The sequence below is a fragment of the Astyanax mexicanus genome, chromosome 4 (assembly GCF_023375975.1).
Source record: "Astyanax mexicanus isolate ESR-SI-001 chromosome 4, AstMex3_surface, whole genome shotgun sequence".
In the NCBI taxonomy this organism is placed as follows: Eukaryota; Metazoa; Chordata; class Actinopteri; order Characiformes; family Acestrorhamphidae; genus Astyanax; species Astyanax mexicanus.
This window is the reverse complement of record NC_064411.1, coordinates 53,707,361-53,730,567: the sequence shown is the minus strand read 5'-3', so window position 1 is coordinate 53,730,567 and position 23,207 is coordinate 53,707,361. Positions and strand designations below refer to the sequence as shown.

The following is a 23,207-nucleotide window of genomic DNA, read 5'->3' as shown; positions in this document are numbered from 1 at the left end:
ATCATTATAAAGAGTAAATTCACCCATAGTGCAACATTAACAATGCAGTAGAACATAATAATATAAAAAATGTGTTAGTTTTAAACAAATAGTAGCACGACATGTAGAGTATACTGTATTTTGCCTTATGTGACATCGCCACGTGACCAGTCCAGAAACCTGATGGCGCAGTTTCCCAGACAGGGATTAATCCTAGTGGTGGAATAGACATATTTTTAAATCTATTTTAATGGAAAATCAATATTGAAAATGCTGTGTAGTTCATGACTGGGTATAATCCCTGCGCTGGGAATCTGCCACAATAACAATTAATACACACCATAATGTGATGGCCTGTGAAACACTGTGTATTTGTGTGTGTGTGTGTGTGTGTGTTTGGCTCGTATTACACACAGCTGACACACACAGATGCTGTAATCCCGCCACAGATAAGGGCTATCTTATGAATTTTGGTAATTGAAATTCCGCAAGGTCAACATAATCTGAATAAATTCACCGCAGGCCTCATGTTCAGTGGCCTCATTCTGAAGTGGATCAATGTTCTGTCCGATAACGTTCTGGTTCTGGAGCTCAGAGGCTTTTAACGGGCCGGACTTTTGTCTCTGAGTGATTTTTATAAATTAAGAATAGTCAATAATTCATTCAGACTGATATACAGATATGCAATAGGAACTTTTATAGTGTCCCACGACTTTTGTCCACATCCCATTGAAGCTAGAAAAAAAATTAATTATTTATTTTATTTTTTTGCTGAAAGGAAGGAACCAACTGCAAGATCATGGATGCCCAAGACTCAAGCCCCGCCCGCCTATTAACTTACAGAACATTGATTAACATAAAGACCAAGAGTCCAAGCCTTAAGGGGCCTACGCAGTATAAACCTACAAACCATAGGTGGTTTTAATGTTATGGCTGGTTGCTAAACATTATCCCTTTTGGACTCAGCAGTGAGTGGTTGAATATAACATTTTTAACCCTTAAGACCCTGTTTGTGAGCCCACAACTACTATATACTGCAATAATAACATCAACTTCAAAGGCCCTGAAATTTAACCCTGGGGCACTCCACAATATACAGCTCTGGAAAAAAATCATTTTCTGAATCAGTTTCTCTGATTTTGCTAATTATAGGTTTATGTTTGAGTAAAATGAACATTGTGGTTGTATTCTATAAACTACAGACAACATTTCTCCCAAATTCCAAATAAAAATGTTGTAATTTAGAGTATTTATTTACAGAAAATGAGAAATGGCTGAAATAACAAAAAAAGATGCAGAGCTTTCAGACCTCAAATAATACAAAGAAAACAAGTTCATATTCATAAAGTCTTACACACTGCTTTTGGATAACTTTATGCTGCTTTACTCCTGGTGCAAAAGTTCAAGCAGTTCAGTTTGGTTTGATGGTTTGTGATCATCCATCTTCCTTTTGATTATATTCCAGAGGGTTTCCGTTTGGTAAAATGAAAGAAACCCATCATTTTTAAGTGGTCTCTTATTTTCTTATTTTCCAGAGCTGTATACTCAACTAAAATGTTACCAAATACTGTAACCAAAGCAAATTCAATCATGTCTGCTGTATGATTAGGAATGAATATTAAATATAAAGTTCAAGAGTGGTTAAAAAGGTAAAAAATCTGTAGAATTAGATTTTTTTAAATGCTTTAGCTTTTTTAAACCCTGTAAGTTAGGCCTCACCTACTCTACTGTCATGGTTTACAACAGTTTTATAGGCCCTACAATTGAACCCTGTGGGACTCCACAAGATATACTCAACTTAAAATGTCCCAACAACTAAAACAAATCCAATAATTTCTGCTGAACGATTCATAACGAATATTAGATCTAAGGTTCAAGAGGGGTCAACAAGGTTTACATGTTTTTTTTTACTGTTCTACACCTGACCGTTTTATGATGTTAGCCCTTTAAATGACCTCATACTGTGAGATGCAAGCCGAAGTACTTCATAAAATATGTCTGTTCATCAGTAACTCGAGTCTGCATTGACTTTCCATCTAATAAGGTTGAGTTTTGTGATTTCAGGAGCTCAGGCACAGCGGCAGGCAATCAATCCGGGAGCGTAAGGTTACAGCACGGCCTTCGGTTACAGCCGCAGGAAGGCATTGATGTTTATTTCCTGTCGTTTGTCTTCGTTTATCCTATTGACCACATGTTATTCTGTGGTCTGATTGGCTTGGTGCTTTCTTCCATTCATTTCATTGACCTGTGGGTCAGTCAGCTGAACTCGGAGATGAGCACCAAAGCTGGCTTGAAGACATAACGCAAGGACATCAGCGTCACGGTCAGCCATTAGCTCGAGAAGCTGTCGCTGAATTTTGAGAAACAAAAGAGAAATTGAGAGAACTTTTGGGTTTTAACCACAGTCTAGAACTGGTTGAATTTGCAACCAGAGTAGAGTCAGATTCTCTCAATTCTCCAAAACCAAGTCCAGTGTCTCAGACTGCCTTCATTGAGTTTACAGTACAGTTTATATGATCTTTAGAATATCTACTCTGAGTTGTGTGTAGTCAAAACCGCTAGAGCCCAGTCCGAGTCAAGACCAAGACTTTTAGTAGTCGAGTCCAAGTCAAGACCATGACTGAGACCAGATTAAGATTTAAGATTTCAAATTCAAATTCCATTCATTTTTATTGTAAAAGATATAAAAAAAACCATCACAATTTGCCCTCAAACAGCTTGTTGCTAGGGTTAGCTAGCTCGCCACTAACAGTAGTTCTCTCCCCGGTAGCATTTGTATTTTAGCTAGCTTGTCGCTAAGGTTAGCTAGCTCATTGCTAAGGTTAGCTAGCTCATTGCTTAGGTTAGCTAGCTCGTTGCTAAGATTAGATAGCTCGTTGGTAGCTTTAGTTCTCTTCCTGGTAACATTAGTGTGTAATTTAGCTTGGCGTTATGGTTAGCTAGCTCGTGACTAACGGTAGTTCTCTCCCCGGAAGCATGAGTATTTTAGCTAGCTTTTCAATAAGGTAAGCTAGCTCGTCATTAAGGTTAGCTAGTTCTTTGCTAGCTTGAGTTCACTTCCCGGTAACATTAGTGTGCAATTTAGCTCGTGCTAAGGTCAGCTAGCTTGTCACTAAAAGTAGTTCCCTCCCCGGTAGCATATTTTAGCTAGCTAAAATATTTTGCTAAGGTTAGCTAGCACATCACTAAGGTTAGCTAGTTTGCACTTAATTCTCCTATTTTTTTCCTTCTAGATATCTGGAAAAAATTAATCATGGTCCTCAGGTCAAAATGATTCACGTACACAAAGAGTATAACTCCAGTGAGCCGGTTAAAAACAGCACATTTAACTTAACCTCTGACTTTTCAAAATGAAAAGTGTTTATTGATTGGATACTGAATTTAGCTGAGATTAACTGAGATTAACCAAAGCTACTACGATGATGTAATTGAACCCCTGAGCTTCTATTAGAGCACCAGAACACACCAGTGACCAATAAAAGAAGAACAAAAAAATGTTTTAAATGCTATTGGGACTTTTTCCAGGCAAGAGCGGTGGACTAAGCTAGACCGAACCTGTCTAACTGGCAAAAATTAACTTTTTACAGAGTAATAATCTGTTAAATAAGACATATTATAACTTGTATACAAGTTAAAATAAGTCTATGGGCTGCACCAGCTCTATTCTTACCAGTTTCAGTCGCTTTTAGAATGAGCCATTTTAGGGCTCTGACACTTTTATGCAAATTAGCTTTTTCTGGCCACACCCCATGTTTTAGCTGAGCATTAACCACACGTTAGTGTTTGCTTGTGCTAAATGGCAAAACATAAACATGCTAGTTCATTCTTTACTGCAATAGAAGCACAAAATCAACTCATCTGTTGACTTGTCATAAACAGTAGGTACAGATCCCTCCCTCAGACAAAATCTGTACTGTCTGAGGTTCTCAACCAGCGGAAGGAAATGGCATTTAGTGGTTGGGGATCTGTTGGGGGTGGGATGGATGCATTTTTTGGAGCTTGGAGTGTTTATTAAAGTTAAAATTAGAATAAAGACAGTTACTTAAACAAAACAGAATTAACTCTTTTTAATACCCTTAATTTTAGAAGAAACAGGTCCATATACTGTATGAAGCAGCTACAGCAGGACCACAGCTGCAGCAGTGTCTCCAACATCAAATCAAATGCAAACATTTACTCTCTGTTCTCTCAGTACCCACCAGTCCTTTAACGGCTGATGGGGCAGGGATTGTGTTGTGTAATGGGTCCACTGGAAACACTGGGATACCCTGGTTGCTTAGCACATGTGGCTGGTGTCAGGAGAACAATGGGTGTTTAATTGGATGGAACAAACAACACATGGCTGCATGTATGGATGATGAAGCTGGGCAAATATACGTTTTATGATCATTGTAGAAACTACCGGTCAAAAGTTTTAGAACATTTCCATTTTTCTCCTTATTTTTTGTCATTTTAGCTCTTTAGATCCAGTTAATTATTGGAAATGGTCCAAAATCCAGTGTGGAAAATTTAGCCAAAGTTAGTATATTGTCAAAAAAAACAACAACAATATATTGGTTTAAAAGGGGATGATTTTTAACTGGTAAGTAGTAATGAAATTAAACCAAGCTTTGGAAATGGATTTTTAGTAAAGTAGTGCTGGAACAGATGGTGGAAATTCTTCTTTTCTTTAGAGAAATTACAAATGAAGCCAGAGAACGGTGAGAACTGTTTCCTACACCTTCAAAAGACTCTTATAAACTGGAGAAAAAAACTGATACAGGAAGAGTCACGTCTGGCTGACCCACATGGAAACAGCAGCTTTAGCCTTTAGCTCAGATTAACATGATTAAGGACTGAGTCTCAGTTTCAGCAGAGAAGAGAATTAGAATTAGAATTAGAATAGAGTTAGTGTGACAGGTGAATAAAAGCAATTATTAAGTAATTGATAAGATAAAGATAAAAAAGCACTAATACTGGACTAATAAATAATAGGGCTGTTTTAAAACGTTAAACCGATTAAAACATGCCACCATATTAAAACTATTCGCGTAAAACTATTATATGTTTTCCTGTTTCGTGTGAGGGATGACCCCACTCATCCCTCACACGAACTGTTCTCCCTCCTGCCTTCGGGAAGAAGGTACCGCAGCATCCGGTCCAGCACGACCAGATTCTGCAACAGCTTCTACCCCAAGCCATCAGACTCCTTAACTGCAGAGACTGAACTGATGGTTTTTCTGTACATGCAAACACACTCTTACCCCACTTACCCCAGAAAATGGAAAGCACTAAAAACCCTACTACCTCACTGGACTCTATTGCACACTGTGTAATAGAGTAATTACTACCTCACCTGGTCTTTTTTGCACACTGCAAAATTTGCACACTGTCTTGTTATTTATTATTCTTTGTCTGTATTGTGTTGTATTGTCTGTCTGCACTTTTGTACTGTTGCACTATTGTTCTGTCTACACTGTGTTTATGTGCACCATGGTCCCTGGAGGAACGTTGTTTCGTTTCACTGTGTATTCTGTATATAGCTGAAATGACAATAAAACCACTTTGACTTTGACTGTTTCAAGAACTAAATGTTCACTTGTTCAAAAATCATGGGACAGCAGTATGTACACTAACCATCACCAAGTCTTGATATAAAAAGGCATAAGAATGCTTCCCCTATTAATAGTCCAATAAAAAGACTCTCAGAGGCTACTGCTGGGTAGTGTACCTCCTGGTGAGAGATCATTCCCTGCTAGAAATGCCTATACTACAGCCCTATCTGGACGGGATTAGTTTTCTCAGGGGGTCCTGGGGTAATTTTCTCTTTTATTAGGGATCCTCTGTGATTTTACTCCTGTTCAGAACGACCATGTACGTGAAAAAAATTACATGCTGAATTATTATCTACTGTTTTTCGGTAAATTCGCTGTAATTTTAGTCCTTCCGGACACACATCTCTGAGTTTCGTCTCCTCGCGTTTAATAAAATAGCTATTTGTCCACTGCCACACACTGTAATTACTGTATACGTTGGGCTCGCGTTTCCACAGAGATACACGTAAATTAAAAACATAACCGCGAGTGGAAATGGAGGAGCTACTGAACTCGATGTCATGTGACCGAGAAAGCTTTAAAAAAACTCACTGGTTCTCCTGTTTTTAATTGCAGTCCGGAATAAGGCGTTTTATCACTGAGTAGAAATATAGCGTGAAATATATCCCACTCGGATTAGACAAATTGTTCACTTTACAGACTTGAGAGAAATAGGATGCCATGCCTCAATCAATTGTGTCACTTAAGTACTGGGAATACTGTGGGTGGGGATGATCGTGACCGGTGGCATCTGGCTAGAATTGTACATTTGAACAGAAAAGCAAGATTAGATCAGGGCAGCATTTTTAGCACATATATATATGGGACATGACAAAACTCATGGGACCCGATACTGGTTCTGTCCCATGACTTTTGGCATGTCAGTGTATATCCTATTCCTTGACAGAAGTCACTGTATCCAGATCGTCAGTGTTATTATTTTAATCAGTTGGCGGTGGTTTTAATGATATGGCTGAACGGTGTTTGATTAAATATTAAATATTTGCTCAAATAATTATAGTAAATTCAGTCCATTCAGTTTTTATTTGTCGAGTAAAATAAACAACAGCAGCAGAGAGATTTCATTTGTGTGAGTGCAGCACTGCGCATAATATTAATGAAGGGTGGGCAATACCATGACAGCCATCCCCCGGGGGGCTACAGCTCATATATGTACTGTATATACTGTACATATATGTATATATATATATATATATATATATATATATATATATGTGTATGTAACACTGTGCACTGTGAGTCTCAGCTCAGCACAAGAGTACAGAATACACACTCCTAACTGCCTGAGAATGACGATAAATTAAAAGAGTTGGCATAAATAAATAAACAGACATAATATTCTTTTTTTATATGTCTTTTTTTTACTGTCATTAGTACATTTTATAACCATTAAACAGCAATAATCAGTTTTGCTGGGTAACACTCCTTATAACTTCTTAATTATGATTGGGTGGGGCTTGACTGCTGCATATACAGCACCAGTCAAATTCAGTACGCCTTTAATTTAGTGTTTTTGATTATTGTAAAATGTTCTGCATTGTAATTTAATAATAAAGTTTACTAAGTCTGTATCACTTATTCATTTACAGTATTCATTTACTTTCAAAATAAGCTATTTAGAAAGAAGATAAGATTAGAGTAACCAGGGACCATAAATGATTAAACATTTAGGGCCCTATTTTACACCCTGTCAACAGTCTATTTTCATGCCTCTATACTATAGCATCAGAGTTTAGGAATAAATCTACACTGATGGGTGTGGTAGTCTGGAAGTGAGGTGAGTTCAGGTAAAAATTCTGCTGTGTTTCTTGTATATTGGCGGTGGGAAATACAGGTGCGCCACTGACTGATTAAAACCCTGACAACAGTCAACAGTCATAACAGCCAATCAGTCATATCTTAGCCATGCAGGAGCGCCTTGAGCACCGCACGCTTACACACAAATATAAAAATCTAGCTTGATATTATCAATAAACAGAATAAAGAATAAAATAACATCGCTGTTCTCTTAAATGAGCTGCTGGTGTATCTTCACAGGTTAGCATCTGTCTCTGCTGAGATGCACAAAAACGCACAGTGCTGTTAAGATACGAGTCAGAGCTCATCTGGCTCTTAAAGGGAATGACAACTGGCAAGCTGATTGGTTTATTTTTTACGTTACGCCAAAAATTAACCATGTGCATGATTAATTAAGATAATAAGTTCATGCACAAGGGTATATTTATGGTATATTCATGATAATAAAGACACGCCGACATGCACTAAATCAAGCTGTGGGATACGCAATTGACCAGTGTGCTATAGTTAGCTAAAATAGGGCCCATAGACTAATATAAGAAACTCTTATATATATATTATTCATTGAGCTACACCTACAAAAGTAATAAATAGCAGCATGTGTACAAGCATTGTCCTGTTGTTTCTATATCAATCAATCAATCAACCTTTATTTTCACTCGGGAAGAAACATTGAGGGTGACCCTCATTTACAATGTTGCCGAGCATTTATAACATCAAAGGGATTGAACACATTTAAAGTAAAAATAAAAGTACTTTAAAAAGCATTTTAAATCAACATTTAATAAAAAATATATATGTAAAACAGAAAATTCTAAAATACCACAAAAAATATTTGACATAAAAATAAAAAATAAGTAAATAGATAATAGTAAAAGTAAAGTAAAATATTAAAAATGATAAGTGATTAAATGAGTTATAGAACTAAGAACAAGAATGAAAATACAAAACATTAAAATGAAATAAAAAAATAAAAGTAATAATAAATAAACAAAAAATAAATGAATAAAATAAATTTAAAAATTAAAAAAAAAAAAAAAAAAAAATATATATATATATATATATATATATATATATATATATATATATATATATATATATATATATATATAAATAATATAAGAAAAAAAAGATAAACTAATAAAAAAACTGATAAATTATCATTTTTAAAACTTTAACACTGTTAAAATTCTGGCTCCTAATGGCACAGCAGTCTAAGAATTAGCCGTATTAAATTAACATTTAATAAAAATATATATGTAAAACAGACAATTCGAAAATATCATAAAAAAAATTATTTGACATAAAAATAAAAAATAAGTAAATAGATAATAGTAAAAGTAAAGTAAAATATTAAAAATGATAAGTGATTAAATGAGTTATAGAACTAAGAGCAAGAATGAAAATACAAAACATTAAAATACAATAAAAAAAATAAAAGTAATAATAAATAAACAAAAAATTAAAATAAATAAAATAAATAAAATATATATATATATATATATAAATAATATAAGAAAAAAAGATATACTAATAAAAAAACTGATAAATTGTCATTTTTAAAACTTTAACACTGTAAACATTCTGGCTCCTAATGGCACAGCAGTCTAAGCATCGGCCGTATCATTAGGACATCAATCCCAATAATGCCTCAGCTTTCTGTAACTGGTCTATGTGCGTCTAAGAGAGCATAACCGGCCTCAATCTCTCTGTATTTCAGACAAACAAGCCGGCCGTGTTCGGAATACCTAAACGCGTCTGAGACCGATGGCGGCGGCTTTTTCGCGGAGGGTTCAGGGCCTCCGCAAATGTCTTGAAAATGTCAATCAATGTCTGAGTGTGTATTTGCCGGCTGACACAGGTACAGTTCCTGCGCCGCTGAATGAAATCAGCTCGGGTCCGGGTCAACGGCCGGGTGAAATTTCATTACCGGGGTTCAAATACAGTGCGCTCGGTCTGCGGGACACAACCGCTTCAGCTAATCCCACATGTTTGGCTGCTGACAAAGGCAAGTTTTATACTGCCAAATATGATTTCCTAGAGGAATGAAGGCACTGAGGGCTGGAAATATATCCAATACCTCTTATTATGAGGTTATATCAGCCGTTTTTGGACTTTTTGTCTTATTTAAAGTCATGAATCAAGAATAACTCTCACAATTTTAGAGCAAAATCTGATATTGTTAACTCTAGCTTGGCTAGAAATTGAGATACTGTACAGTTGGTTGGTTGAGTGTGGAGGTTCTATAGGTTCTGTATGGTATCCTGCATCGTACAATTACCCACAAATGTTCTGAACTGCTACAGCTGGGCCTGTAGAGCCTTAATTTTAGATTTAAAAAGAGTTTAAAACAGGTGATTTTGGAGAATTCCTATTGATCCCTTACTTAAGAATTTTTGATACAGTGCAAAAGATACTTTCTGTGTTAGAAAACTAAAAATAGACAATTTTTGGTTTATTGGATTCCAAACAGAAACTAGATAGCAGTCCAGGTTGATGGATGGATGGATGGATGGATGGCAAACCATCACTGACTGGTGGAAACTTCACACTAGACCTCGAGCAGTTTGGACTGTGTGTCTCTCCACTCTTCCTCCAGACTCTGATCCCTTGATTTACTTTAAATGAAATGTAAAATTTACTGATGATCAGTGATGGTTTGGAGAGACGTGTCTGTCATCTGCTGGTGTTGATCCACTGTGTTTTATTATCAAGTCTAAAGTCAGTGCAGTTTAGTTTTCCCACAAAATCTTACAGCACTTCATATCTTACAGCTTCTCTCTGCTACTGACTACTTTTATGGCGATGCGGATTTCATTTTCCAGCAGGATTTGGCACACTACCCACACTGCCAAAAGTACCAATTGGTCTTATATAATATTCTATTTTTTTAGAGAGAAATTAACACTTAAAATAGATCACTCTGTGTTTAATACATCTATATAATATATGAGTTTCACATTTTGAACTGAATTACTGAAATAAAGTAACTTTTCAATTATATTCTAATTTTTTAAGATGCACTACCCAAAAGTAGCCCCTGAGAGCCATGGATGTATGGCTCAGTGAGTCTCAAAAATCCCCCAAAATACTTTAGAAACAAAACTTAACACAAAAGCACTAACAAACTGTTTCCAATTCAGTGCCAGACCACACTATTTATACAAATAATTGGCTCACTTATTCATAACATTCTACAATTTAGAATATCTAAATGCAGAATTGAATTTCTCATACTCAGAAACCTACATATAGACACCAAGATATTTAAAAAAAAAAATATCTTTCAACCACACTCAGGGAACATGTACACATGGAAAGGTAAAAAAGTAAAAAAGAAAAGGATTTTTTACTAAATTGAGAGAGCCTTTTTTATGTAGGGCAAGCAATTTTGAGCAGTCTTGTGTTATAAACTCAGGGTTTAATCAGACCACATCTGTAATCATTTATATACAGAGTTGCCAGGTTTGCAGTTTTCCCGCCAAATTGGGCTTGTTTAAAAAAGTCGCAGGCGCGGGTGACAATTTAGGGGTACCAAAAAAGCAAAAAAAGTGTAGAAATAACGTAGTAGGATGTAGGAAGTGTAGTTAATGTGTAGAAATTGACACTAAAAGTAATTTTCCTTGGAATAAACAGGAGAACATAACGACATAAAGGACAGCATAAAAAGGAGAGAGAAAGAGAGAAATCAAAATGTAACTAGAAATTACAAAGCGATTAAAAAATAAAAGGAGACAAGAGAGTTCGGGGCAGGGGGGCGTGGCTAATATATTAATTCTAAAAACTGGGGCGTCGGTCGCTTTTTGTGGGAGTTATTTTGGCCACGTCACGCGTCTTTACGTGTTTATGTCACATGGCTCAGTTTTACTGAATGCGAGTGGCTGGTGGAGCATTGGAGACTTCAGAAGGGGTCTCACCAGAGAGGGCTCCAAATCCCCTAAATCCCAAAACTTATTAAAAAATTAAATAGCAATACTAATAATAAATCACTTATACACAAAATACTAACTCGTACACTCATTGTTGTTTTGCCATTTGTTTCGCACATTTAACACACATATATTGGGCTAAGTTAAGCTTCTGAAGGGCGGGTTTTAGACTGACTTTGGGCTAAATATTTCTGTTGGATCTGGCAACCCTGTTTATATATCAGCCAGAGACTTGAAGCAATATCGTAAGTATTAATTTACAGTAGTGTACACAGCTAGCCCTCCGCAGATTCAGAGCGCGAGAGCAGCAGCAGATGAAAGGGCTTTCTCCACTTTCTCGCTTTATTATTCCGGGGCTGAGAAAGAGCTGGGCAGGACGTGGCATATCCCCCAACTCCCCACAGGCCAGAGCTGAAGAGCAGCCATCCCCCGAGGGGCAACAGCCTCATATAATGCTGCTGACGCTCAGCTTAACACATGTGTACAGCACATATGTCCTTAGCTGCCAGGCAACCAACTGCAGTGATGTATTTCCTCAGAGTTACAGAGGAATAAGCTGTAGAGTTGGCCTATATGATGATACAGTATATGGACAAAAGTATTGGGACACCTGCCTATTCATCGATTCTTCTGAAATCAAGGGAATTAAACAATATTAAACAAGTTTAATCTGCTTTTTTTGGAATAACTGTCTCTACTGTCCAGATAAGGCCTTCTAATATACTGTATATTGGAACAGGGCCTAGAATAGAGCCCTGGGGTACTATTTTCTCCCCATAATGGCGTACAAGGACTTTATTTTCACCGATACATTATTTCACAATCAAATGTATTAAAAAAGAGCCTTTTTAATATCTTGAGAATGCTTTTTTGCTAGGTTTTGGGAAACTGTTGTGAGGATTTGATTGGTTAGTTACCGTTAGCTATTTTGTGTAAGTAACTATAGGTTTAAATTGGATCTCCAGTTGATTCTGCGTTTCACAGAGACCTTAAATAAACACTAGGGAAGCATGAGCAAGAGCCGAAATCCTGTTTTTTTCAGAGACCTCTAATTCAGTGATCTAAAGCAGGGCTATACAGAAACACCTGAGCACTTTTTTTTCCACAAAAATGGCTCACATGGCTTTTATTCATACTAGAGACACAACTAGACATTTTAAAATGAAGAAAAAAACAATAGAATGGATATAAAGACCTTTACGGATTTGACTGATTGCACTGAGTTTGTAATAGAAGCAATATTTCCTCATTTCTTCCCACTGGTCATCAATATATTTTCAGGGCAGGACACACGGAAGCGGCAGCACGCAGTGCAGCTATAAAAAACAGATTTTTTTGATTCCTGAAGCAGAGATCTAACACTGTACGGCTCTGACAGCTACATCACAGATGTTTCCCACCACGAGCTGAATCTGCTGCACCGCGAGCTGTTTTCACACGTAAGCCGCTGTAAAAGTGAAGCTAACCCTTACTGAGATCTTCATGCCTCGCCAATCCTTACACTAATCCAGATGGAATTTTATTAATGGGAAGATTACACAGTGTGATGAATTCTCGGATAAGCAGGAGGCTGTTTTTTCTTGCTGTCTGTTACAGTGATGTGTTGAGGTGAGCAATACGGCAGACATACACACACACACACACACACACACACACACATACACACACATACACACACACACACACACAGAAGTGGTTGAAGGTGGAATATGGAGCTAGATTTTTTTTATTTTTGTCCCTTTCCCAAAAAAACAGCTTTTTTTATATCACAAAGACAGTCTTAAGCCCTATCCGGATGGGATTAGTTTCTCAGGGGGTTCTAGGGTAATTTTCTCTTTTATGTAGAGTCCCCTGTGATTTTATTCCCGTCCAGAACGACCATGTACGTGTTTTTCTCAGACGTCCTCTGAGAAAATTACAGGCTGAATTATTATCTACTGTTTTTCTCTGAATGTGTTCTCCATGTTCCTCTGGTAATTTTAGTCCCGTCCGGACTCACATCTCTGAGTTTCGTCTCCTCGCGTTTAATAAAACAGCTATTTGTCCACTGTCGCACTACGTGATTACTGTACACTTTGGGTGTGCGTTTCCATGGAGATCCATGTTAAAAACACAACAGTGAGTGGAAATGGAGGAGCTACTGAACTCGATGTCATGTGACCGAGAAAGCCTCGAAAAAACTCACTGGTCCTCCTGTTTTTTCAATTGCAGTCCGGATGCAGGAGTAGAAGTGTGAAATATTTTTCACAGACGTCCCCCTGAAAAACTAATCCCGTCCGGATAGAGCTTTAAGGCTTTTTCACACCAGCTCTATTTGGTCATTTAAAGCAGACTCTGGTTGGATTGCACTCCTAATGCGGTTTGATTGAGCAGGTGTGAAAACAGTAATTGCACTCGGGTGCAAATCAAAACTACCAGACCGAGATCAGCTAGAACTCTAGAGCGGTTCACTTGTGGTGAGAATGTAATAATCCGGCCTCAATCCGATCCAGCTATCAAATATAGTCCATTAATTTGAGCTAAACTGCTGATTAGGCACAGTTTAGTCTGATATATTAGCCAGATAATGCTAATTACCACAGCTATGAACAAACACTGTCTCTGCTGCTCCATGCTGTTTACTTGCGGGTGTGTGCTACATTCACTGCTAGCAGCCATACGACTCTGCACTGCAAGTAGATTGAGGAACAGCTTTTTTCCTAGAGCTGTTTCTCTGCTTAACTCTGTTCATAGCTGATCCTCCTCACCACCATTCTGATTATCAACTCACTACATTTACTATTTTTATCCAATTTAATAATGTATGTATCTTTTCATTTTAATATATATTGTAATTTATTGTAATAATGTCCAAACCATAATGTCTTTTCAATCTGTAAATTATTGTAAATACTGTGTAAATCATATTTACACAATATTAATATTAATATTAATATTAATATTAATATTAAACTCATATTAATACATATCTATATTCTGCATATTTTGTATATTTTGCACTTGCTGCTATTAATCTAACCTAATCTAATCTAATTAATTGTGCAGTGTGTAGGTTCATTAACCAATTATGCATATTAGGGAATATTAAATAAAAGTTAGTTTTTTGTGTGGGTTTAGTCATGTGTGGTGTAATTAAATCTATTGTTAAAGCCTCACTGTTTTTTTTATTTTTTTTGTTCTCGGATTTCTTAATTACTCATCAGAGTAATTGTTTGTAATTGATTGTGGAATGCTGGATTACTGAACTAATAGACAGAGACAGGTGTAATTCAGTCCTGCAGGTGATGGAGAAGGGGGCGGGGCTTGGCGGAGGTGATTTACGGTGGGTGGAGAGCGGTGGGAACATTAGTCTTGAAGACTCGAGAGCAGATCACAGCTGATGGAGGTTCCCTGAAGTGCAGGAGGAGCTGCACCATCAGTCATGTGAGCGAAACGTCCGGCAACGGCGGCCAGGTTCACCCGACTGCATGAAGGTCACGACATACAACAGTGTTTGTTCCCATTAAAATATGGGGTTACATACATGAAGTACTTTAAATGTTTAAATGTTACTTAAGTATATTTAATATAGTTCCATTTTAGTACAGTTAAGTACACTTAGCACAATTTAAGTAAGACTTTTGTACTATTTTTATACTGTAATTAAAGTACAAAAAAAGTTGTTTCATTTTATCACTCTTTAAATATACGGATTACTAATAATGTGGCTACAAGAACACATTAGTGCACTATAGCATAATAATTCTAGGTATACTTTAATCTACTGTTTTTCACTAGGGCTGACTGTTGATTGTTGTCAGGGTTTTAATCAATCAGTGGAACATTGGCGCTAAATGGGATGAATCATCACAGAACTCCATTAGGAACCTCTACAATTCAACTCACACATGCTATCAGTCATATATGCATGTGGATGCATGGAAACGTTTGCAAGGTTGTATTTATTTGCATCAAAGGCCTGACATCACATTAACAACACATGTTCCACTCAGATTACTCCATATTACAGCCTATCACGGGAATGCATATATATATATATATATATATAAAATGCACATCATGTTATTTTTCAAGATTCTGACGATTTCACGGTATTTTTATTGTTATTTATTGTATTATTTTTTGCATGACTGCGCTTTATATATGTTTATATATGTTATATATGTTTTATATATGTATATAAACTATATATACAATATACTCTATGAAGATATTACTTACATATAAACAGCTAAAGAATGTAAAAACAATAGATCCTAAAAAGAGATACACTAACAAATTTAACACGGCTCCCTTTACAAAATTTAATATTTTAATAAATAGTTCCATAAACACTATAAACAAATCTAAAATAAAATAATGAATGTTTAGGTATTTAAAAAGATATTTCTCAAAAGTTACCAGACATCCCAGAGTTCAAAAGAGGACAAATTGTTGGTGCACGTCTTGCTGGAGCATCTGTGACCAAGACAGCAAGTCTTTGTGATGTATCAAGAGCCACAGTATCCAGGGTAATGTCAGCATACCACCAAGAAGGACCAACCACATCCAACAGGATTAACTGTGGACGCTGTAAGAGGAAGCTGTCTGAAAGGGATGTTCGGGTGCTAACCCGGATTGTATCAAAAAAACATAAAACCACGGCTGATCAAATCACGGCAGAATTCAATGTGCACCTCAACTCTCCTGTTTCCACCAGAACTGTCCGTCACCACAATCAATTACTGTGCTCTAAAACCAGGTGTTTCAGTTTCATTGTCCAACCCCTGTATTCTAGTTTGTTTATCACTTTTTGTGTAAAACAATTCTGCATGTGTTTCTGTAGAGCTTTAATATAGTGTTCAATAATACATTTACAAGGTAAAAAAACATAAAATGAAAGAAAGAAACACAATGAATGAGAGAGAAGAGGTGTGTTCAAAAACTGAATTTGTTCAGATCGTTTTGCGACGTCACAGGATGATTTAATTCACAACAGGATCTGCTCGACACAGAAACCAGGCTCTATGTGTGTATTTCATTTCCATCTACTGTAAATGGGGCGACCCAAGGGAATGCAAATATTGCTTTTGCAAGTCAAAGTCCTAGAAAACTGCCAGGCTTACAGCTCAGGCTCACTTTCAGAGAGTTAAAGCACTGTGAACGCATGTAAACCCATGTGGACGCATTTACAAATGATATATAAGCTTATCAACCAACAGGAATGCAACTTAGTGGGTAGTGCAGCTCAAAATGCTGAAAATGCATTTACTAGTTCTCTTAATTAATCATGGGTGTGGTTAATTTTGGGCATAACGTGAAATAAACCAATCAGTGAGCCAGTTGTCACTCTCTTTAAGAACCAGGTGAGCTCTGACTTTGGCAGATTGCTATTTTAACAGCGCGGCGCTTTTGCGAGTCTCAGCAGAGACAGATACTGAGCTGCTCGTTCACACTGTGAAGATACACCAGCAGCTCATTTAAAGGAACAGAAGCATTATTTTATTCTTTATTCTGTTTATGGTTGAGGTAAACTGTGATGAAAAAAATATACTATACACACATAATTGTAACTAAAACATATTGAGAAATGTCTAAGTATGCTGTAAATATACTAACAGATTTATGTACTTACTTAAAATATATTAAAAGTACATTAATATTATGCTTTCATCAAATGTTTGAAAGTAAACTTTAATCATACTTTTTAAAAAGTATATTTATAAAATATACTTCTAAATATACTTATTTCCAAATATACTTTTGTACATTTTGAGCACAGTGTGTTAAAAACAACTGTTACAGTTGTTCATGTAACTTTTTACAAAGTAAATGAAATTACTACTAAAATGTAAAAAATTTGTAACACGCTAAAAATTGCAGTACAGTATATTAAAATATATTTTTTTATACCCAACGAAGAATAGTACTAAAAGTGTGCTACTTACAAAAGACAGGAACAATAAGACATTAGCATATTTGTACTCAAATGTGAATAAATCACATATATTTAACATTAATTCTTAGTACATTTCTAATATACCCGGTGTATAATAATAGTGATACAGTTGTAATACTCATTAAATGTATTATAATTTTACTGTAAGCATATTTAAAATATGGGGTTACATACATGAAGTAGTTTAAATGTTTAAATGTTACTTAAGTATATTTAAAATAGTTCCATTTTAGTACATTTTAGTACTTTAAGTAAGATTTTGTACTATTTTTATAGCAGGGGTGTCCAAACTACGGCCCGCGGGCCATTTGAGATATTTTAGAAATAGAATGAAAAGCGGAAAGGGTGCGCATTTCTAGCGCAGAAAAACGGGCCAAAGAGTCTAAAAGCGGAGAGAGTGCGCATTTCTAGCTCAAAAAACGGGCCAAAGAGTCGGAGAGAGTGCGCATTTCTAGCGCAGAAAAAAACGGGAAAAAAAGTCTAAAAGCGGAGAGAGTGCGCGCTTCTAGCGCAGAAAAACGGGCCAAAGAGTCTAAAAGCGGAGAGAGTGCGCATTTCTAGAGCAGAAAAACGGAGCAAAAGAGTCTAAAAGCAGAGAGAGTGCGCATTTCTAGAGCAGAAAAACGGGCCAAAGAGTCTAAAAACGGAGAGAGTGCGCATTTCTAGCACAGAAAAACGGCCAAAGAGTCTAAAAGCGGAGAGAGTGTGCATTTCTAGTGCAGAAAAACGGGCCAAAGAGTCTAAAAGCGGAGAGAGTGTGCATTTCTAGTGCAGAAAAACGGGCCAAAGAGTCTAAAAGCGGAGAGAGTGCGCATTTCTAGCTCAGAAAAACGGGCCAAAGAGTCTAAAAGTTGCCGTAATTAAGGAGTTTTATGTTAAGAGACATCATGAAATGAAACATTAATTTGAAAAATCTTAGTTTACACAACACTGTCAAAAATAAAGATAGTGAGTCAAGGAAAATGGTGTGTAAATGAAATAATCAGGAAAAATGTATTATTTAAAGTGGTATATTTCATTATTTGTTTTATTACAGAGTCTGTGGCCCGTGACTTCAAATATATTTCTCCTTCTGGCCCCCAACAAAAAAAGTTTGGACACCCCTGTTTTATAGAATTAAAGTATAATAAGTACAAAAAAGTTAATATAATGTGGCTACAAGAACACTTTAGTGCACTAAAGCATAATAATGCTTAATATACTTTAATCTACTGTTTTTCACTAGGGCTGACTGTTGACTGTTGTCAGGGGTTTAATCAGTCAGTGGAACATTGGAGCTTAATAGGATGGATCATTACAGAACTCCATAAGGAACCTCTACAACTCAACTCACACATGCTATCAGTCATATATGCATGGGGATGCATGGAAACGTTTGCAAGGTTGCAGTTATTTGCATTAAAAGTCTGACATCACATTAACAACACATGTTCCACTCGGATTACTCCATATTACAGCCTACCACGGGAATGCACGTAAATGCATGCATTAGCGTCAATGCATTTATATGCAAATAGAGCCTTCTCCACAATGCATTAACTCCGTATCACAACCCAACACCAGCACACACCCTACACCCTTATCCATCATCTGTAAGAGTAGACTTGTGTTATACACACCAGTACAGACTACAGTCGCTCATATAAAGCACTATATTACAGCCAGCTGCTAGATTATTATTTTATATCATCATAACATAACTTATTAACTAATTATCTTATTAATCAGCCCACAATAGTACAGGGTTCAGATCTGGATGTGTTGTGAGCCATGTGGTGTATGTGTGACATCACAAAATAAATTTTCAAGAAATATTTTCTGTGGTATCACACAATTAGTTAGTTCAGATCAGGATGTGTTGTGATGCCACAGAAACGAACACACAGACACGTGGCATATGTGTGACATCACAAAATTAATTATTTTAGATTTTCAATAAATTGTTTTTTTTGGCATCGTAAAATCTGTTCGTTCAGATCAGGATGTTTTGTGATGTCACAGACAACAAATCACAGAATTATGATGTTTTTTTGGTGACATCATAAAATGTGTTCATTCAGACTGGGATGTGTTGTGATGTCACAGAAAATAACACAGACACATGGCGTATGTGTGACATCACAAAATGTCTTTTACATTTTCAAGAAATTGTTTTGTGATATTTTGTATGACATCGTTTTGTGATTCACAGAATACAACACAGAAATATAATGGTGACATCACAAAGTTGATTACTTAAATGCGGAATGATTTGTGATGACACAAAGAAACATGGCATTTTTGCAACATCACAAAAATAGATAGTTCATATTGGAATGGATGTGTTGTCACAGGAAAGAACACACGGACATGTGGCATATGTATGACATCACAACATGAATTCTTTCAAATCAGAAATGCTTTCTGATGTGATGTTTTTGTGACATCACAAATTTTGTTTTTATAATGTGATGTTTTGTGACATCACAAAAAAACACACACAGAAACGTGCCATCTGTGTGACATCAGAAAGTTTATTGTTCAAAAAATAGACACAAGGCAAAACTAGACTTTTTATGATATCACAGAACTAATTTGTTCAAATTGTGATGTTTTTGTGACATCACAGATACCAACACACTGACACATGATGGTTTTTGCTGACATCACTAAACTAATTTAACCAAAACAGGACTTTTTTTGATGCCACAAAAATCATCACATGTCCATGTTTTGTTTTTGTGACATCATAAAGTGCACAAAAACCAACACATGGACATATGGCAATTTTTGTGACATCACATAAAATGAACAAATTTAAAGTTTTGTATGATGTCACAAAACCAACACATGGACGTGTGATTTATGACAACATTAGCGTATGTGATGGCGTTGCCTTTTATGACCTCAAAGAATGTTTTTAGGAAATCACAACATTTCTTCGGTTGGATCTGCATGTTTTGTGACATCACATAAATCAACACAGAGACACATGTGACATTACAAACTGCATTTGTTCATACCGGGATTGTTTAAGAAAGGCTTTTGCTGACCTCACAGAAATACCTGATTTGCAATTTGATGTTTTTGTGACATCACAAAATTAGTTTGTTCAGATCTGTGATGTTTTGTGATGTCACATAAACAAACACATCAGTCATTTATCTTGGATCATATCCACAGGAATATACTGTTATCACTACGATATATACTGCAGATAATTTTTACATAACTAACTCTGTACAGAATGTGGTTTAGGTGTAGAAACACAAAGCTAAATCCAGGTCTACTGTTCACATTGCTTCAAAAACAGCATCAGTTCCTAATCAGTTGCATCCATATCCATTCTGCATCCATATCCAGCCTCAGGTGATGCTCACATGCACTGGGACCAATTTAGTTCAGTTCATTTTTATTCAGTTCAGTTAAATTCAATTCAGTTAAGTTCAGTTCAGTTTAGTTCTATGCACATTTGCTTACACATATGCCTGTAAAATGAATTTGTTTAGATCATGACATCATTTTTTTTAATTATGTTTTTTGTGACATCACTTAAAATGATTTAATTCAAAATTATGTATGATGTCACAAAACCAACACATGGACATCTGATTTTTTTTCTATTACATCATAGAACCATATACTGTAATCACTACAACTGGTACAGCCCGCAGATAACTTTTACATAACTAGCTCCGTACAGAGTGTGGTTTAGGTGTAGAAACACAAAGCTACATCCAGATCTACTGTTCACACTGTTTACAAACAGCATCAGTTCCTAATCCATATCCATTCTGTATCCATATGCATCATAAGAGGATGCTCACGTTGCCTTAGGACCAATTCAATTAAATTCAATTTAATTCAGTTCAGTTCAGTTCGGGTCAATTCAATTCAGTTTAGTTCAGTTCAGTTTAATTCAATTCAGTTCAATTCAGTTCAGTTCTATGCACATTTGCTCAGACATATGCCAGTAAAATTAGGATATTTGTGGCATTATGAAAATCAACATTTTTTTCTGTACAGAATGTGGTTTAAAGCTAAATCCAGATCTACTGTTCACACTGTTTACAAACAGCACCAGTTCCTAATCAGTTACATCCATATCCATTATGTATCCATATGCATCCTTAGAGGATGCTCATGTTGCCTTAGGACCAGTTCAGTTTAATTCAGTTCAATCCAATTCAATTCAGTTCAGGTCGGGTCAATTCAGTTAAGTTCAGTTCAGTTCAGTTTAATTCAATTCAGTTTAGTTCTATGCACATTTGCTCAGACTTATGCCAGTAAAATGAATTCGTTCCGATCAGGATATTTGTGGCATTATGAAAATCAACATTTTTTTCTGTACAGAATGTGGTTTAGGTGTAGAAACACAAAGCTAAATCTGGAGCTACTGTTCACACTGTTTACAAACAGCACCAGTTCCCAATCAGTTACATCCATATCCATTCCGTATCCATATCCAACCTCGGGTGATGCTCACATGCATTCGGACTAATTTAAAGCAGTTCAGTTAAATTCAGTTCAGTTCAATTCAGTTCACACTTGGTCACACATGTGCCTGTACACCAAACAGAGCGCGAGATCAAACGCACGGCTGTCAGTTATCGCAAAACACAAACAAAGACACACACACAGCACGAATTACTACAAACAGAGCTTACCTGCGCGTGCCCCTGATACATCTTCACTCCAGCTGATGGAGAAGATGCTCCGGTCCCTGTCTCTCCCTCTCTCTATCTCTCTCTCTCTCTCTCTCTCTCTCTCTCTCTCTCTCTCTCTCTCTCTCTCTCTCTTTACTGTAAACTGGTAGGGAGGAGCTGAGCTGTCCGGATCGCGCGTGCTGCTGTTTTCATTCTCATCAGTATCATCATCAGCATCATCTTCATCTTCAGCATCCTCCTCCTCATCATCACCATCATCATCGTCATCCTCACATCCTCGTGTAGTAGACGCTGTTCCGCCGCCGTACCGGGGGGTTAGGAAGAGTGTACGTGTGTGTGTGTGTGTGTGTGTGTCTAGTGATGTGTGTGTGTGTAGTGTTGTGTGTGTGTGCGACCCGCGAGGCAAGAGGGGGGGAGTGGGCGTGGCTTATCACGAGAGTGGGGGCGGGGATCTGCGTAGGGGACACGCCCTGTTTTCCATTCATCGCTAAGACCCTCCCCCACCCTATATGGGACTATATGTACTATACAGCTCTGTTAAAAAAAAATAAGAGACCACTTAAAAAATTATGAAAACCTCTGGAATATAATCAAGAGGAGTAAAGGCATAACGTTATCCAAAAGCAGTGTGTAAGACTGGTGGAGGAGAACATGATGCCAAGATGCATGATTAAAAACTGTGATTAAAAAACAGGGTTATTCCACCAAATATTGATTTCTGAACTCTTAGAACTCTTTATGAATATGAACTTGTTTTCTTTTAATTATTTAAGGTCTGAAAGATCTGCATCTTTTTTATTATTATTATTTCAGCCATTTCTCATTTTCTGCAAATAAATGCTCTAAATGACAATATTTTTATTTGGAATTTGAGAGAAATGTTGTTTGTAGTTTATAGAATAAAACAACAATGTTCATTTTACAAACATAAATCATATCTGAGTATTTTTTTTATCTATTTCTAGAATTCTGGAATTAAAAAATAAATTTACTTAAAAAAAAAAAAAAAATATATATATATATATATATATATATATATATATATGTAACCTAATACATCCAACTAATAAATATTAAGCAGTGCTTTTTTTTGGAAGGCTTAGGTTTAATCATTGTTATGTAAATGTGTAAATGTAATTTTGTCTTATTTCTAGCAGTAGCATGGTTTATTTCCTGTACTTATATAAAGTATAAATTATTGTATTTAACATAGTATATAAATATTAGAAGTGGGACAACACCTCAATATTGCCATATATTGTATGGTTTGAAATGTATTCTATTTTATTAATATGTGGCTCAACCCTTAATTTGCCTTACTAAA

The 23,207-nt window shown here is 36.2% G+C and overlaps 1 protein-coding gene across 2 annotated transcripts in view; it reads right to left on the bottom strand.

The window, feature by feature from the left end:
- Positions 1-22,223, bottom strand: part of pex5lb (peroxisomal biogenesis factor 5-like b) — a 96,488-nt gene extending 74,265 nt beyond the window's left edge. For both annotated transcript variants that reach the window (XM_022678649.2, XM_049476591.1), the window contains exon 1: positions 21,884-22,223. In XM_022678649.2, the coding sequence (XP_022534370.2) occupies positions 21,884-21,904 (21 nt within the window). In that variant the 5' untranslated portion in view covers positions 21,905-22,223. The remainder of the gene's footprint in view (positions 1-21,883) is intronic.
- Positions 22,224-23,207: the final 984 nt, after the last annotated feature.